Source organism: Dicentrarchus labrax, unplaced genomic scaffold (genome assembly GCF_905237075.1).
Source record: "Dicentrarchus labrax unplaced genomic scaffold, dlabrax2021, whole genome shotgun sequence".
NCBI classification, from domain to species: Eukaryota; Metazoa; Chordata; class Actinopteri; family Moronidae; genus Dicentrarchus; species Dicentrarchus labrax.
In genome coordinates, this window is record NW_026136716.1 from 1068346 (window position 1) to 1085845 (window position 17500).

A 17500-nucleotide genomic window follows, 5' to 3' on the forward strand; every position below is an offset into this window, starting at 1 on the left:
TGACTCTGACTCTCAGGGTGTCTGACTCTGACTCTGACTCTCAGGGTGTCTGACTCTGACGGTGTCTGACTCTCAGGGTGTCTGACTCTGACTCTCAGGGTGTCTGGCTCTGACTCTCAGGGTGTCTGACTCTCAGGGTGTCTGACTCTCAGGGTGTCTGACTCTGACTCTCAGGGTGTCTGACTCTCAGGGTGTCTGACTCTCAGGGTGTCTGACTCTGACTCTCAGGGTGTCTGACTCTCAGGGTGTCTGACTCTGACTCTGAGGGTGTCTGACTCTGACTCTGACTCTCAGGGTGTCTGACTCTCAGGGTGTCTGACTCTCAGGGTGTCTGACTCTCAGGGTGTCTGACTCTCAGGGTGTCTGACTCTGACTCTGACTCTCAGGGTGTCTGGCTCTGACTCTCAGGGTGTCTGACTCTCAGGGTGTCTGACTCTCAGGGTGTCTGACTCTGACTCTCAGGGTGTCTGACTCTCAGGGTGTCTGACTCTGACTCTGAGGGTGTCTGACTCTGACTCTGACTCTCAGGGTGTCTGACTCTCAGGGTGTCTGACTCTCAGGGTGTCTGACTCTGACTCTGACTCTCAGGGTGTCTGGCTCTCAGGGTGTCTGACTCTCAGGGTGTCTGACTCTGACTCTCAGGGTGTCTGACTCTCAGGGTGTCTGACTCCTGACTCTGAGGGTGTCTGACTCTGAGTCTGACTCTCAGGGTGTCTGACTCTCAGGGTGTCTGACTCTCAGGGTGTCTGACTCTGACTCTGACTCTCAGGGTGTCTGGCTCTGACTCTCAGGGTGTCTGACTCTCAGGGTGTCTGACTCTGACTCTCAGGGTGTCTGACTCTGAGCTGCTCCACAAATCTGTTTCTGTTCTACAAATAAGAAATCAATTGAATGCATAAAATGACATCATTAATGGGTCCACAGAACAACTCGGGTAGTAACATTCACAGAATAGTAATCCATGTTCAACTCACAGCAGCTTCTCTTTGTTCTCCTCTGGGTGGTTTGGAGGGAACTCAGATCTGATGGGTGGAGCTTTATAATGTTGGGGGCGCGGTCTAGAGAGGAGGGGCAGTGATGCACTGATTAACACCTTTCAGTCCGTCCCGATCAACAATGATGTTCATTGATTTCCACCTTTATCTCAGTGATTTGGGTCCTCCTGCTGCTAACTGCTAATGTAGCTGCCGACAGTTTGACGACGGCGGTACCGAGGTGATTTATGGAGTTTCCCAAAGTAAAGATCAATAAAGTCCAGTTCTCTCCTCGCTGTGAGTTCTGGCTTCCACAGCTGTTGTGTCACGCTGTTATTCTTTCCACAGGTTTTCAGTCACGTTGCAACCATTCAAATTATAATCAAACACTTTGAACCAGAAAGTCACACATTGATTCAGACTGTGCAGGAAGGAAAATAAATCCCATCACAGAAACATTAACAGCTGCAGAGTCAATCATCATAGTGTGTGTGTGTGTGTGTGTGTGTGTGTGTGTGTGTGTGTGTGTGTGTGTGTTTCAGGAAGTTGGTGAGCAGCCAAACCAGGAAAACGGAGATCCTCCCCGCAGAGAAAGACGACACGCACGCACCAAGCACAGGACTGATCTGAGCACGCTCAGTCGGACTCTGTAATGAACAGCTTGTCTTTTGTTTTGTTTTTCTGTGTTTTAAATTAAAGACCAAAGACGAGTTGATGATTTTATGTGACCTGCTGCGTCGTTAAGCCCCGCCCCCTTTTGGGTGAAATTTGACCTTTTTTTAATAAAGAAATAGTTTGTTTTGCTCCAATGTGTCGTTACTGTAAAGTCAATCAGTTCCTAAACTTCTCCATATTAGCCCCATTTAGCAAGAACACAGTAAGATTCTGATATATATTTTATAAACTATGTTTTATAATAATGAGGTTATTATTATTATTTTATGTTTTTGCATCATCGTCCCTCAAATTTTCTTAGAAGATGTGACTGAGGCTTGCTCAACTGTGATTGGAGCGCTTAGCAAAAAGGGGTGGGGCTTAGGAACATCTTACTGCGAGACCACAGAAGAAGAAAACAGGGGGGTTTATCTCCACTTCCTGTTACTCTCTGCTGTTTCCAAGGTTCATTATTAGAAGGTCGGTCAGCTCAGTTTATGGGAATTATTAAGGTTCAAATCCCCTCTGCTCCACACTGTCACACCAAACTCCATTCAAAAAACGGCTGTTTTAAGGAAGTACAACCTTTATTTCCACCATCAGTGAGACTCTGATTCTCTTCAGTCTACAGACACAATCTGCTCACATTGACTCAGTAACATCATTAACTAACCTGTGAGGAAGAGTTGGACACAGACACACTCACTGACTGTCTGTCATTAACTAACCTGTGAGGAAGAGTTGGACACAGACACACTCACTGACTGTCTGTCATTAACTAACCTGTGAGGAAAGCACTCGCGTCATTAACTAACCGTGAGGAAGAGTTGGACACACACACACTCACTGACTGTCTGTCATTAACTAACCTGTGAGGAAGAGTTGGACACAGACACACTCACTGACTGTCTGTCATTAACTAACCTGTGAGGAAGAGTTGGACACACACACACTCACTGACTGTCTGTCATTAACTAACCTGTGAGGAAGAGTTGGACACAGACACACTCACTGACTGTCTGTCATTAACTAACCTGTGAGGAAGAGTTGGACACAGACACACTCACTGACTGTCTGTCAGTAACTAACCTGTGAGGCAAGAGTTGGACACAGACACACTCACTGACTGTCTGTCAGTAACTAACCGTGAGGAAGAGTTGGACACAGAACACTCACTGACTGTCGTGTCCGAACCTTTTTTCCCCCAAGGGGGCGTGTCCGACCTGAGGACAGGAACATGACGTATGCACGCTCTCATGAAGACTTTTATTTTCTTGTTGTTGTTGTTGTTGTCACTTTGTTCTGTTTCCATCACTGTGAAAATAAACTGGACATCATGAAGTATTCAAACATCCTCTGTTACTAGTTTACAGACGTGCTCTTTAAGGTCTGTGACATTGCTGACATAAGCAGTGCAGCAGGGGCTCATGGGAATGAGCGAGAAGTGGAACCGAGACAAGAAGAAAACAGGTGGTTTTATCTAATGATATTAAATTTAGCATTTATTTCAAAATTTGTACAAACATACTTAGAAAACTACAAAGCTGTAAAATAAAGTCTTTATTTTCATTATTGATTAATATTCTGATTATTTTATTAACTGATTCATTTTGTCGTCTATAAAATAGAAAAACATCAAATTGTCCATTAAAGTATCTCAGAGAACAAATATAATGTCATTGTGTCTATTTATTATCATTTAAGACAAAAGCATCAAATTCTCACGTTTTAACCTAAAACCATTAAAAAAATAACATTTGGATTTATTGTCTTCTTTAGAAACTAACTGTACTTAGTTACTTTCCACCACTTGTGTGCAAGTTATTTTAGATCCACTTAAAGCAGGTTTCCTTTACACTGTTAGAGGTTATTACTGCAGTAGTGGCGCTCTCTGCTGGACAACACAGGAAGTGCAGCCTTTAAATTAGACTTTATTTTCACTATAAATGCTGTTAAAGCCTCTAAAAGATCAATTAATGAACAATGTGTCCAAAACTACGTTTGTCTTATCTAAAATTATGTTTGTACCCTTTATTTAAAGCCTCAACAGCAATTTTTAAAAGACAAAACAGTTTAAAAGATTAAAGTTTGGAAGCAGAAGCAAAGTTTGTATACATTTGTTTTATTTACGATCCTTTAACAATCAGAAATCACATCAGTTAATTATTATTATATAAAAAGTAGAAACATTCACAAGTGTCCAAAAATAAGTGACCAGCGTCCCGTTTCTAAAGGTGGACGCAGTAACAGATCCCAGAAATACTGTTTTAATATCCAAGATTTATATTTAAATTCCCCTTTCGGAATAAAAAGAAACGTATTTTAGTGCAGTTACCCAACCACCACCTCCAGTAAAACCAGCTCAATAAACACATAAACACAAAGTGCTGAGATTTCAGACGCTCCTCAGGTCCCTGAACTCAACACTGAACCGTTTTATTATCGATAGTTTAATTGTTTTTAGATGAAGTTTAAACTTTTAATTTAATTTGTCGGCAGTTTAAAAGAAAGAGATTTCTGTGAGTAATAATAATAATAATAATAATAATAATAATAATAATAATAATAATAATAGGATTATTTTATTGATTATTGATTTTGGGCTATAAAACACAAGAAAACGTAACATTTGTACATTTTAGAGCCTATTTTTTGGTGTTTTTGTTTGAAACGATGACTTAAACAGTTAATTCTAAAAATATTTCTCTTTCCATCAACTAATTGATCATTGATCAGCTCGACAAAACCTAAAACGTCTCCACGGAAACTGTCGTTCCGCTGCAGTTCCTCCATCCAACCACCGGGCAGCGCTCAGTACGTGACGAAGTTGGCGGGAAAGATCCCGACGCGGCCGTCGTCCAGTTGCCCCTCCCACCAGTCGTACTGGGCCTCGGTCTTGGTGATGACAGTGATCCGGTCTCCGGGGCTGAAGCTCAGGTCACCGGGCTGCTGACCGGCGAACGCATGTGTCGCCGTGACGACCAACTGCCCGCTGGCTCCGCCCACTGACGAGTCCCCACCTACAGGAGAATTAAAGGGTCCTTTAATGGATCCGACGCCATTTATTTAAAGGAATAGTTCAATGTTTCAGGAAACTGATGATTATTGATTATTATTGATTAATCAGTTTATGTATGTGTGTGTGTGTGTGTGTGTGTGTGTACAGTGTGTGTGTGTGTGTGTGTGTGTTTGATTTGAGTCGTACCGTAACTTTGAGGGTTTCTGGAGGCAAACTGACCTGAAACAAGAAGAAATCTCAACAGTGAAACTACAGGAAATCAATAATCAATAAATCATTGTCTGATGTTTTATATCTTTTAGATTTATTGAAAAAATAAAGATGTGATTAATCGATAATGAGAATAATTGTTGATTGCAGTTGCAATAAACTAAACTGTGATTATTATTATTATTATTATTATAATATAAATGTGTTGTAGTCTCTGCAGTGGCCACTAGAGGGAGCTGCAGCCTCAAACCTGACTGAACACAAACAGATTCAATATCAGACCAGAGCCCGTCTACGGAGAGCCTGGCCTCTCTCTATTAAGTCCCAATGTACCAAACACTGGTTGCAGTTCCAGCAGAGGTCCACTGGGGGCGCTCTCCCATCAGTGCAGAATGAATGGGAGCAGATGGAGCTAGACGGCTACATTTGTCTCTTTCACCTGATTGTGGTTGAGAGATCTCAGATGTGATTGTAGTTTTTAAAGTTCAACATGGGTTATAGGTCGAAAGATGAATGAACGAGTTCTTATGTCCTTTAGATTTCTTACAGGACGAGTTGTTGTTGCCCATAACGCGCTAGCATTCTGCTAATGAACGCTGATTGGTCAGTGAAGGACTGATTACGACCAGAGATCCCACTCGATGGCATCGTGGCATCCGAAGCCCGACCACAATGTTAAGGCCGATTTTTTCGGTTCTTTTTTTTTTAACACAGAAACTTTTTTTGTGTTGCTGGTACTTTTATCTGCCTATTGTTATGTCTGTGTCGTCGAAGCCTCGAGAGAAAAGGAAGCACAAAGAGACTCGAGGCTCGCCGTAAAGCGGTATCTCTGGCCGTACGATGTGTGTGACGTCACTGACATTTTAAAAGACTTTTTAAAGAAAATAAGTGACTCTAAACAATCTAACACCCAGCAATGTGTCATTTCTTTGCGTCCCCTTTCGAATGCAACATTCAAATTACTAGACAAACAATGATATCCTGAGAGAAGAGGATTGTGAGGGTATAGCTCCATAGAGCTCCATTCATTCTGCACTCATCCTGTGAGCGCCCTCACATGGAGCCAGAGGGGAACTGCAACAGTTCAGAACCCGGAGGTTTACTGAGAGTGGAAGTTCTCTCATTATTAGACGTTCTCTGATCAGACTGAGAGCTGCTGCTGTCAGACACCACAGAGGAAGAGCAGGAGGAGGACAATTAAAAAAAAAAGAAGAGAAGAAGGAAATAAGGAGGTCTGGAGGAACTCACCTGAGGTTTCAGATTTATAGACGGAGATACTCGGATAGAGCGCGTTTCTACTTCCTGTTCCTGTTCTCACACACACACACACACACACACACACACACACACACACACACACACACACACACACACACACACCTGTTTACTCTGTTTGTTTACACTCTGCCTGTTGACGTCACAAACAGGAAGTGGTTACCTGCGGGCTGGTGGCTGTTCGCCGCTCTCTGCTGAGGAGGAACTCGAGGTCTGGATGGAGGAAGAGACGACTGCAGAGGAAGACACAACTCTGATTATTGATTATTGATCAATAAGATTATCATCATTAAACAGAAACGTTTCAACAACAACATAAAGAACTTTTTACAGTTTGTCAATAAAAACGTTTGTCCTCCTTTTTCACAGCTGTTGAACTTTCTTTGAACAAATGTTGAGAATTTAAATTATATTGATCATTTTTCTCTATAATTGAACCCATAAAACAAATATTTTCCCACAGTATTTGTTGCTTTTACCTTCGGATGCAGGTTCTTGCTGGTCCAGTCGGCCGTGTACGCCTCGGTGTAGACGTCCAGGATGTGGTAGAGGTCGTAGCACTCCGACGGCGGCTCCACGTCGCCGTTCAGAATGGCCGACGCCCGGATGTCCTGTGAGTAGAACCTGCAGCCACATACGCACAGACACATTTAATCAGTATTATTATTATTATCGGGGAACAAAGACACACTGATCGGAGGTGGGCAGGTGGACGGTCGCTGTACGTACTTGCGGTTGGTTTCTTTGCGTTCGATCAGGTACGATCCCTCCAGAGAAATACCGGCGAACAATCCTCTGGATCTGCAGTAGGTGAAAACCGCCGCCGTGCTGCGAAGAGCCACGTCCGCCTCCACGTTCCTGGAAGAGAGAGAGAGCCGTTACCTCTGCACCAGGTTCTCCCTTACTCACCTTACATTTCTGCTCTGTGGTGTCCCACAAGGCAGCGTTCTGGGTCCTCTGCCATTCTCTGGTTATAAAGCTAAAACCTCGTCTCTCTGGAGTTAATTCAACGTGTTTCTGTCCGTAAATATTCTCAGATAAATAATAAATGTTGAATTCTCATTTCAAACGCACAGATTCAGGTCAACAATATATAACAGGAACAAACAGCTACTCTGATGTCGGCTGTTGCCTGCGAGTCAAATACCTGGCCACGCCCACACACACACCTGCACACCAAAACCTGTCGAACTGCCCTGAATCAACGCTGACCTTCTTATTTCTAAAATTAACCTCACACACATAAATCACAACCTCGACAGTAAATCCGACGTTGAACAGACGTTGAATTAGTTCCTGCTTCAGGCCCCAAAACACAACAACTGTCATCAAACGTCTCGTAAATCTCAAAGCTGTAATTTACATCAACAGTAACGATTAGAGGCAATTGAGACAGACAGACGCAGTGCAGGCGCTCACCTGCCCATCGGTCCCACGGCAACGGTGCAGTTCCCGCCAAGCGTCAGGTTCCCGCCCTTCGTGAACGCCTCGATGGCCCGCCGCTGGTTCAGGATGATCACCAGGTCCGACACCTGAAGGCGTCACAAAGAGAAACGTTTATTTATTCAAAACAGTGGTCGTCTCTAAGATGATGCGTTCGAGGACAATTGGAAATCTTCAGTTCAACAGCAACACGAAGGCGTCGGCCTCGCAGTAGATTTGTTATTCATACTACAATAAAGTAAAGCTGTTTTTTTATATGACAGACTGTAAATTACACAGAAAAAACTTTTATTCATTCAGTAAAATATATAAATATACATATAATATACAACATCCTTTAAAGTTCTGATAACCACAGCTGACAGTTTTATACTGTAAAAAAACATTTTTAATAGACTCCGGTTATATTTAGTATTTAGTATAATTTAGACCCCTATGATCTATATTTTTATTTTTACTGTGTATAGTGAGCTTTTCTGCCAGTTTCCCCTAAAATCTAATAAAATAAAATAAAATCAAAAAAAATAAAAACATAAATAAAATAAAACTTAACATAAAATAAAATCTAAAAATAAATAAATAAAATAAAATCTAATCTAATAACATAAAATACAATAGAAAACAATAAAATACAATAAAATACAATAAAAATAAAATAAAATCTGATAACATAAAATAAAATAAAATACAATACAATAAAATAAAATAAAATCTAATAACATAAAATACAATAATACAAAATAAAATAAAATAAAAATAAAATCTAATAACATAAAATCTAATAAAATAAAATCTAATCTAATAAAAGTAAAATAAAATAAAGATGGAATCACTGACCTCCACCCCAATCTCGAAGCCTCCTCCCAGACCAGCAATGCCGATGGCGGACGGAGCCGACCAGCCTGAACACGAACGAACACACACACACACAAACACACACACAGTCAGTTTGAGTATTTGCGCCCTGGGTTTCGTCTCACAGGCTGACCTCCTGGTGACGTGTTTTTCCGTTTTAAAGTCGAGTCATTTATACTTTCTTATACTTAAACTCCAGATTTAAAGAAATTCCCTCGATGCGTTTACTGAGATATCACGTTGACCTCCGACCACATCTATCGCAGCTACTGACCTCTGCCCTCTCTGTAAAGCGTTTAGCACACTGGTATTTCTGCACAGGAGGAATTAGAGAGGCTTGTTTCGGTCCTTACGTCTGTCGGCCAGCCTGGCGATGACGATGCCGCTGCCTCCTCTGGCTGTGATCATGAAGCCGGCCTTGATGACGGAGATGATGGCGAGGCCTTCCGCCTTCGCTATCACATGAGCGGGGATGAGTCTGTCCGGCCCGGTCCTGTTGGAGATTTCGGTGAAGTCTCTCAGGATCTTGGCGGCTTTCTTGGCCTCCGACTTGAGATTGGACGGGATGGGGTTACTCACTGCAAACACACACACACACACACAATTTGCTTTATTAAGAACATCAAATTGAACTTCCCTGTAATTCTTTTAGCCACACGTAAAACTTTTAGTGTCACAAAGCGTCAATGAGCTCCTTGTTGAGTTTATCTGCATCTGTGCCAAGAGATGTCGAGTAAACCTTCCTAGAAACCAGCTGTTCTAATCAATTATCAAATCAGTCATCAATTAATCGTTTCATTTCAGGATTTATTTCCACCCAACCAGAGTTGTTGATTGTTGGAAACACTAACAGAGTCGGTTTCAGTGAGTTTGATTCTGTTTCTGTCCACTTTGAAATGTGTTCTACAATCATCTACAAGATAAAATGACTGGTTTTGTCAATGGAGTCTGGTGGTCTGTTTGCTCTGCGGTGCTCCGCTGCGACTTTCTGTAGGACCAGGGTGCAGAAACGTCTCATACTAAAAGGTAACCATTCTTATATTCAGGTGATTATTGACAAATGAAAACATGATTATGAATATTATCACATTTCTGCCAATAGATGCTCTTCAATGTTTCACACTGCTTTAAAAAGCAGGAATCCGCCATGTTTCTGAGACATTGCGTGCTGCTGAAGGAGAGCTTTGTTGGCGCTTTGTTGGCGCTTTGTTGGCTTTTTGTTGGCGCGTTGTAGCTCAGCTGAGGATGGGATGTTCAGGCTGCCGCTGTGTGTCATGTGTCAGGAATGTGCTGGTTGCAGCAGGCGGCAGGCTGGTCTCCGCCGTCTGACTCTCACAGCACAAACAGGAAGCTACAGGACACAATCACCGGCTCCAGAACCAACACCAGCAGCTGGTGTCTACTGTCCGAGGAGTGTTCAGTATCTGAGCAGGTTCTTCATTAATCAGCTGATGAGCTCATTAAAAGGTGACTCAGGTTTGGACTCACAGCAGCTCTGACTCACGCTGATGACATCGTCTCCGTCGCCATGACGACGCCTCGCCCCGCAAATTACCTGCTAATCAACTATTCAACCCATCCCAGGCCCAAACCTGAGAGCTAATTAACACATAATGAGAGCTCGTTAGCGCTAACGAGCAGCTGGAGCGTTGCCATGCCGACAGCCATGTGCAATCTGTCACATGATATTTCTCTCTCACATTATTGAACTATCAGATCAATAAATCAAGTAATTCCTTAATTAAATACAAGAAAACTAAAAAATAAACGCATTAATTAAAATGTGGTTTTGTATTTCTCACCCGGTTTATAGATTTTTGCTTCAATATGCAAATGAGGCGGCTGTCAATCAACGTTCTGCCTATAGATTGATCGATATTATCTTTAATATTACGTTTCATGGAAACTACGGCCACACGTAAAAAAGTTGTTTGAGTTTAAAGTTAAAAGAAAAAACAGTTTCGAGTTCTGTTTTTAACTTTATTATTTAGATGATTGATTAATTAATTAATTAATTAATGTTTGTATGTTGGCAGTGTTGATCCTCCGTAAGCGGTTCCGCTGCCTTTGAAGCAACAGAACCTCTGACGAACCTCCTCCTGGAACCAACACAGAACTCAATAACAGCTCCTTCATGAGAACTAACAACAGGGCGAGACCCGGTGGATCCTGTGGAACCGGAACCCAGTGACACAGACAGGTAGAGGGACAGACAGGTAGAGGGACAGACAGGTAGAGGGACAGACAGAACCCTCGGGTTCTCCAACAGATCGATATTTCTGGTTTAATAAACTTACTTTTCTTTCTCTTCCTCCTGTTCTCTGTCTGTTCCGGTCGTTCACCTGGCGGACAGGTGAGCTGCGCGAGCCTCTCTCCTCACTTCACTTCCGCCTCACCTGATTCTCCTCTCGGCCCCGCGCGCTGCCGGAAACTAACACACACGTCACGTGGAGACAAATAGCCTATAACGTAAACAACACGGAGCCCACCTGGACAGGTGAGGTCACGAGGAGGTGTCGATAAGCTCGTGCAAGATGAGCGCTGTTGTCAGGGAGACGGACAGCCCTGACACTGACAGCTGGGCGCGCTCCCGAGTCGACTGGGCGCGTTCCTGAGCGCTGAGTTATTTTACCCAGAGTTCAGTCTGTCAGGCTGTATGGAAGCTCGCTAACGCCACAACATAAAATAAATAAAATAAAAACATAATAATAAAAAACATTTTATGTTATCTTAATTAACATTCACTCAAATTAGGGGTGGGTAAAAATATTGATACGGCAATATATCGCAATACTTTGCCGCCCGATACAATATCGATTTTTCAACTCCAAAATAAGATTTTTTTAAAGAATAATGATTCATGTTTAGACACGTTGTGAATACAGTACGACTTCCGTACCTCCACTCCGGTAGATGGCGCCGAAGAGCGACTCTGCTGTGCGGTGCATGTATTTCTGTATTAGAGAGAGTGGCTGAGGATCAAACTAACAACGCGTCCGCAGTTTAAAGCCGACGTTTGGAAGCACTTTGGCTTCCAAGTTAAAAAAGATCGTAAGAACAACGAGTTGGATAAAGACGCCGAGATATTAATTTCAGCCGTCCCACTCGGGGCTCCTCACAGTACACCGAGCTAAACAAAGATGGTAGCGCCCATATTGAAATGTATTTTCTTTGTATTTGGCTACATTGGTCGTTTTAATGTCTCCTACACACACTGCTTTAGTCCGGTCACCAGTTTATGCATTGCACGGTGTTGCTGTGTGTTCAATACAATGTAAAGTTGTGGACTCTGTGTTGTGGACTCTGTGTTGGACTCTGTGTTGGACTCTGTGTTGTGGACTCTGTGTTGGACTCTGTGTTGGACTCTGTGTTGTGGACTCTGTGTTGGACTCTGTGTTGGACTCTGTGTTGTGGACTCTGTGTTGTGGACTCTGTGTTGGACTCTGTGTTGTGGACTCTGTGTTGTGGACTCTGTGTTGGACTCTGTGTTGTGGACTCTGTGTTGGACTCTGTGTTGGACTCTGTGTTGTGGACTCTGTGTTGGACTCTGTGTTGGACTCTGTGTTGTGGACTCTGTGTTGGACTCTGTGTTGTGGACTCTGTGTTGTGGACTCTGTGTGTTGGACTCTGTGTTGGACTCTGTGTTAGACTCTGTGTGTTGGACTCTGTGTTGTGGACTCTGTGTTGGACTCTGTGTTGGACTCTGTGTTGTGGACTCTGTGTTGTGGACTCTGTGTTGGACTCTGTGTTGTGGACTCTGTGTTGTGGACTCTGTGTTGGACTCTGTGTTGTGGACTCTGTGTTGGACTCTGTGTTGTGGACTCTGTGTTGGACTCTGTGTTGGACTCTGTGTTGTGGACTCTGTGTTGGACTCTGTGTTGGACTCTGTGTTGTGGACTCTGTGTTGTGGACTCTGTGTTGGACTCTGTGTTGTGGACTCTGTGTTGGACTCTGTGTTGGACTCTGTGTTGTAGACTCTGTGTTGGACTCTGTGTTGTGGACTCTGTGTTGTGGACTCTGTGTTGGACTCTGTGTTGTGGACTCTGTGTTGGACTCTGTGTTGGACTCTGTGTTGTGGACTCTGTGTTGGACTCTGTGTTGGACTCTGTGTTGGACTCTGTGTTGTGGACTCTGTGTTGTGGACTCTGTGTTGGACTCTGTTGGCACTGTAGGGAAGCGGAGAGAGAAGGCACTCTGACCATCGTCCCTACATAGAAACACATAGATCGTGTTTTAGGTTACTGCAATAAAAGTGAATTCATGAATAAAGATAATAATAAAAATGCTTCTAATGGTACGTATTGAACCTTTAATGTAGTTGTTTCTCTGCACCACTTCCTGTCCAGCTGCTGTTCGTCCCGGCAGACTCGGACTGAAAACCTGCCCATGTTTGGCCCGACCGCCGCGGTTTCTCACAGTTAGTGTGATTTTGGGTTTTTATGATGAATCCGTCTGCAGGGACGCTCTCCCCGGGGAACGGGTCACTTTCTAACAGCGGAGCAGAAATATGTGTTTCCTCCTCACACAGCCGGTTCTTCTCAATCAAACCTCACACAGTCGACAAATGGGACAATCACAGTAATGACAATAATGGCTGCGAGCGTTTAAAGTACAGTTTGAGGTCATGGGAGAAGTCCAACAGTAAAAACTGTGTTTCTGTGGTTGTAGTGGAGAAAGGTTATATATAATATATATGAGATTATGAACATTAATATATTAATATTGCAATATTAATTAAGACAGTTAATTTAGTTTCTGTCCACTTGAATAAAGTTATGATGATCTGAAGATAAAATGAGTGTTTTTGTCTCTGGAGTCTGGTGGAGAGTGATAGTGATATTACGGCTGTTTCTGGTTAAACTAAAGCTCTATCTCTCGTGCGTCTGTTAAATTAAAGATTTATTTTGACCAAATGAGAGTTTGTGATTTTCAGAAATACTAATAAAAACAGTTTTAGTGAATTTTATTTTGTTTCTGACCAGTTTGAAGTTCGTTTTCTGATTATCTACGAGGTCAAATAACTGATTTTGTCGATGGAGTCTGGTTGGCTGTCCTTATTTTTGATGCTGTTGTGTGATTGCAACCAACTGAATACCCCTCGCCTTCCAAGCGTGTAGGAGTTAGTACTGTGGCCTCGAAATGGACGAAATGAAATGCTCTGCAGCACCTATATGCAGGACAGAAGACGATTTCAGTTTGAGGTTTTTTAAAGAAAATGGGAATAATAATTATTTGTTATTATTGAAATAAAACCACATAATAACTTCAAAGGGAGTTTGTATCTTTATCTCTCCTCCTCCTCCTCCTCCTCCTCTTCTTCGTCTCTCTGTCTTCTCCTCTTCCTCTCATGTCTTTATCTTTGTCTTCAATCGCTCCTCCTCTCTCTTTAAATAGCCTGCTAGATAAACACCATTCTGTCTGCAGCCATTTGTCTTCTTAATGTGTTTCCACTGAGTGTGTGTGTGTGTGTGTGTGTGTGTCTGTGTGTGTCTGTGTGTGTCTGTGTGTGTGTGTGTGTGTGTGTGTGTGTGTGTGTCTGTGTGTGTCTGTGTGTGTCTGTGTGTGTGTGTGTGTCTGTGTGTGTGTGTCTGTGTGTGTGTGTGTGTGTGTGTGTGTGTGTGTGTGTGTGTGTGTGTGTGTGTGTGTGTGTGTGTGTCTGTGTGTGTCTGTGTGTGTGTGTGTGTGTCTGTGTGTGTGTGTGTGTGTCTGTGTGTGTGTCTGTGTGTGTCTGTGTGTGTCTGTGTGTGTGTGTGTGTGTCTGTGTGTGTCTGTGTGTGTCTGTGTGTGTGTGTGTGTGTGTGTCTGTGTGTGTGTCTGTGTGTGTCTGTGTGTGTCTGTGTGTGTGTGTGTGTGTGTGTCTGTGTGTGTGTCTGTGTGTGTCTGTGTGTGTCTGTGTGTGTGTGTGTGTCTGTGTGTGTCTGTGTGTGTCTGTGTGTGTGTGTGTGTGTGTGTGTGTGTGTGTGAGGCCACCCAGTCTCAGAAAAGTCTCAGTCCTCCTCAAAATCCTTCAGTTTGACTCATTTTTCATCTCTTACCATGTTTGGCTCGTGGCATCCCGGCGCTGAGTGTCCGCTACTTTAGCTAACTGTGCTAACAGCAGCTAGCGATCGGTCCCAGTCTCCCAGTCCGTTGTTCCCCCCTCTCACCAGTTCCCTCACCAGTTCTCCTCCTATAGCTGGAGCTCCATCCATACGAGTTCCCTGGAGGTTCTCTGGTTCCCTAATAGTCCTCTAGGAGCCGGTTCCCTATCTTAGGTCTTTTCCCCGAACAGGGAACCGGCTCCGAGCCTAAGGCTAGTTCTAAACATGCTAAAGTTAGCATTCAGCCACATTTCTTTATGTTAGCCGATAGCATCCATATGACTAATTTGTTCATTTAGCTTAGAAGCAGCACGAGGTCCCTGCTGGTGGAAAGGGGGATCAGCACAGGTTGCAGCTTCAGTAGCAGCTCTGAGGTATCTGAGTGGGCAGATCAGGACACAGCAGCTGTCAACATCTGGTACCTGTGGCAATTAGTGACAGACTGTTAACGAACCTGTCTCTCTCTCACGCTGAAACCACAGCGCTACCTGTCGCCGCTCCAGTCTGGGTCATGATGGCCACGCCCCCGAGCTGTCAGTCAAACATCCCCTCCCAGGTATGTGAGACACGCGGTGTGTGCGTGCGCCTGTACAGGAGCAGTGTGTTTATTTAGAGTGAGTGTGTGTGTGTGTGTGTGTGTGCTGTAGACAGTAGCAGTGCACACCTGGCTGATGTTCAGGTGTAATTCATCACAGATTAGTCATTACCTGCCACACTGCTCCTCCTACACTGCCTCCATTGTTTGTCTCTTTATATAAGTCAGTGTCGGTGTACTTTATGTTCCCGTGTTCTTACTCTGGTTATTCTTTAATTCAGCTGCTTTAACATCAACAAACCGCCTCAGTAAATACAGAAATACTGCAGATGAGCCCTAAAAAGACTCTGATGTCATTATCCGATAGAGCTTAACGGTTTGTTGTTAGCTGATTTCCAACATTAGCAACCATTGTTGAGTCATGTGTCAGCTAACATTAGCATTCAGCTTTAGATCTAGTTCATAGTGTAGATAGTTTAAGGCTAAGATAAGCTAACACTTAGCTGGATATGGCTGAATGATAATGGCTAGCTTTATTGATTTAACTGAATATGCAATTTGTAGCTTATATACATTATTAGACTATTGACTCTAATTGATCTGTCATTTTTGCCTCATTCCTGAGTTTTTCTTCTCTATTTATCAATGAAATGTGTGTGAATCCTCAATATTACTCTGCAGTTACAATAATCCACATTTCCTCAGTGCTAATATAATAAAAGGTTCAAACTATCTAATAGGATCCGTTTACATCGGTTCTTTTTATATTAATGTTAATGAGACTGGATGAGGAGGAGATAAAAATAGGAAAGGGAAAAGAAAATAGGTTAAAGGAGGAGAAATGTGCCCTGTGCGCAGTCATGAGGACTGTGTGAAGTCTGGATTCAGTCCTCTGATATCATGTGAAAGCAGACTGGTTTGATTCCCAAACCTCTGCTGAACTCTGTCCCACAGAAACACATCCATCAGGAGCCAATCAGCTGTTTGTGTGTGAGCAGAAACCAGCAGCTCAAATGTTTCACATGAACAAATTTATGTTTCTTTGCATTTTCCCGCCGACTCCTGAACACGAACAATCAAAACGAGGAACCCAGAACTTCACCGTTTCTACGGACTCTCTTCCCCAGCTTAGCTTAGCTACAGATGAGGTTGGATGAAGCTAACTGACTTTAAACAGTTTGTTGGTAAAAATCAAAGTTCACCTGGTTCAACAGACGATGTAGGTGTGTGTGTGTGTGTGTGTGTGTGTGTGTGTGTGTGTGTGTGTGTGTTTGCAGTCCGACCAGCTTTACTGCAGTTTTGGCATCAACTTACATTCATCTAATCACACACACACACACACACACACACACACACACAGACACACACACACACACACACACACACACACACACACACACACACACACACACACACACACACACACACACACACACACACACACACACACACACACACACTCACTCTCACACACACACACACACACACACACACACACACTCTCACTCTCACACACACACACACACACACACACACGCCTCTGACAGTTTGATTAATCACTATAAGGTGACTGTGTGATATTTTCTGCACGTCAAGCCAAACACACGCAGACACGCAGACACATCATTACCTAGTAAAAGGAATTCTGGGTAATTACGTCGTGGCTGTCTTTACCACAGTGGTAGAATGGTTACCATGGCAACGGGGGAGAGTAGAAGTCGTGAGTGTGTGTCACTTTTCTTGAGTTTCTCATCCTGCACCGGTTGCAGCGTTCAGTCAGACGGGAATATTCAGGCATTCGTATTTTATAAGCATTCCCCGAAAGTTCAGACCAGCGTGTCCCAGCTGAGGCTGAACTTAAAGGTTCGGAGATGACGAAGAGGTTAATCAGATCGACTGTGACGAGCAGCGAGGAAACATTCACTTCAGCAGCCAAAGTCAACAGAGCTGCAATGTGGTTCACCCTGTCGGCACCCGAGCCAGCTCCCGGCCCCGATCACATCCACGTCTCACTGACACACTCAAAGACTTAAAGATAACCCTCCAAGTCCCAAATCAGGTTCCGAGTCTGCACTGACAAGTCTTTGGGATTTGAAGGGAAACCTTTGAAATAACATACTTTTTAATGTTTGGGTATCAGGTCATTTCACGTCCAGGTCATGTGACTAGTCCACACCTCTGCTACAAGGATCAAACAGTAAACTTCTCCTGAGACTTTGGGTTGTTCGTGAATCCAGCCGCTTAATAAAAAGTCTAAAATATATATCAAACGTGTGTCTTTATTCTTTCAGTATGTACATATTGCACACGGGGCGGTAGCTTATACAATATAAATATACTGGAATATTATTATCACTGATATTATTACACATCATGTAACATAAAACACATTCGGCATCTGGTTGAACAGCCGCTGTCCACGAAGGCTTCAGGACATGCCTCCATCGTCCAAACA

General features: G+C 43.3%; 4 protein-coding genes and 1 long non-coding RNA gene across 10 annotated transcripts in view; 1 reads left to right on the top strand and 4 right to left on the bottom strand.

Annotated features, from left to right (window-relative positions):
* LOC127378365 (solute carrier family 22 member 13) overlaps nt 1-1778 on the top strand; it is an 11777-nt gene extending 9999 nt beyond the window's left edge. For both annotated transcript variants that reach the window (XM_051427117.1, XM_051427118.1), the window contains exon 9: nt 1517-1778. In XM_051427117.1, the coding sequence (XP_051283077.1) occupies nt 1517-1604 (88 nt within the window). In that variant the 3' untranslated portion in view covers nt 1605-1778. The remainder of the gene's footprint in view (nt 1-1516) is intronic.
* Nucleotides 1779-2084: 306 nt separating this feature from the next.
* LOC127378378 (uncharacterized) lies at nt 2085-2736 on the bottom strand. Its single transcript, XR_007888001.1, has 3 exons — nt 2608-2736; nt 2498-2552; nt 2085-2411 (listed from the first exon to the last, which is right to left on the bottom strand). It is a non-coding gene; the product is annotated as an uncharacterized LOC127378378 (long non-coding RNA).
* Nucleotides 2737-3729: 993 nt separating this feature from the next.
* Nucleotides 3730-11042, bottom strand: sh3yl1 (SH3 and SYLF domain containing 1). Of its 2 annotated transcripts, XM_051427140.1 has the most exons (10): nt 10728-11042; nt 8784-9008; nt 8413-8477; nt 7552-7664; nt 6862-6990; nt 6612-6756; nt 6296-6365; nt 6106-6165; nt 4834-4866; nt 3730-4648 (listed from the first exon to the last, which is right to left on the bottom strand). In XM_051427140.1, coding segments are annotated over exons 1-10 (1050 nt in total). In that variant the 5' UTR covers nt 10729-11042; the 3' UTR covers nt 3730-4439. The 2 variants fall into 2 exon arrangements, with proteins under 2 accessions (XP_051283100.1, XP_051283101.1); XM_051427141.1 differs by lacking the exon at nt 6106-6165.
* A 578-nt stretch (nt 11043-11620) lies between these two features.
* On the bottom strand, nt 11621-12836 carry LOC127378371 (mucin-1-like). Its single transcript, XM_051427139.1, has 2 exons — nt 12738-12836; nt 11621-12637 (listed from the first exon to the last, which is right to left on the bottom strand). The coding sequence occupies exons 1-2, from the start codon at nt 12816-12818 to the stop codon at nt 11636-11638; spliced, it is 1083 nt and encodes a 360-aa protein (XP_051283099.1). The 5' UTR covers nt 12819-12836; the 3' UTR covers nt 11621-11635.
* Nucleotides 12837-17306: 4470 nt separating this feature from the next.
* The window catches only part of alkal2b (ALK and LTK ligand 2b), an 8922-nt gene continuing 8728 nt past the window's right edge, over nt 17307-17500 (bottom strand). For all 4 annotated transcript variants that reach the window (XM_051427148.1, XM_051427149.1, XM_051427147.1 and 1 more), the window contains exon 6: nt 17307-17500. This exon is cut by the window's right edge. The gene's annotated coding sequence lies outside the window, so the exon portion shown is untranslated.

Excerpts from the sequence above, each read along its gene's own strand:
- sh3yl1 (XM_051427140.1), bottom strand. Across the intron at positions 8,478-8,783 it reads CGCCAGGCTGGCCGACAGAC|GCTGGTCGGCTCCGTCCGCC; the intron begins GTAAGGACCGAA and ends GTTCGTGTTCAG. Across the intron at positions 6,166-6,295 it reads GAACAGCCACCAGCCCGCAG|GAACAGGAAGTAGAAACGCG; the intron begins GTAACCACTTCC and ends GTGTGAGAACAG.
- LOC127378371 (XM_051427139.1), bottom strand. The coding sequence starts at position 12,818 with ATGGGCAGGTTTTCAGTCCGAGTCTGCCGGGACGAACAGCAGCTGGAC. Across the intron at positions 12,638-12,737 it reads GAGAAACAACTACATTAAAG|GGACGATGGTCAGAGTGCCT; the intron begins GTTCAATACGTA and ends GTTTCTATGTAG.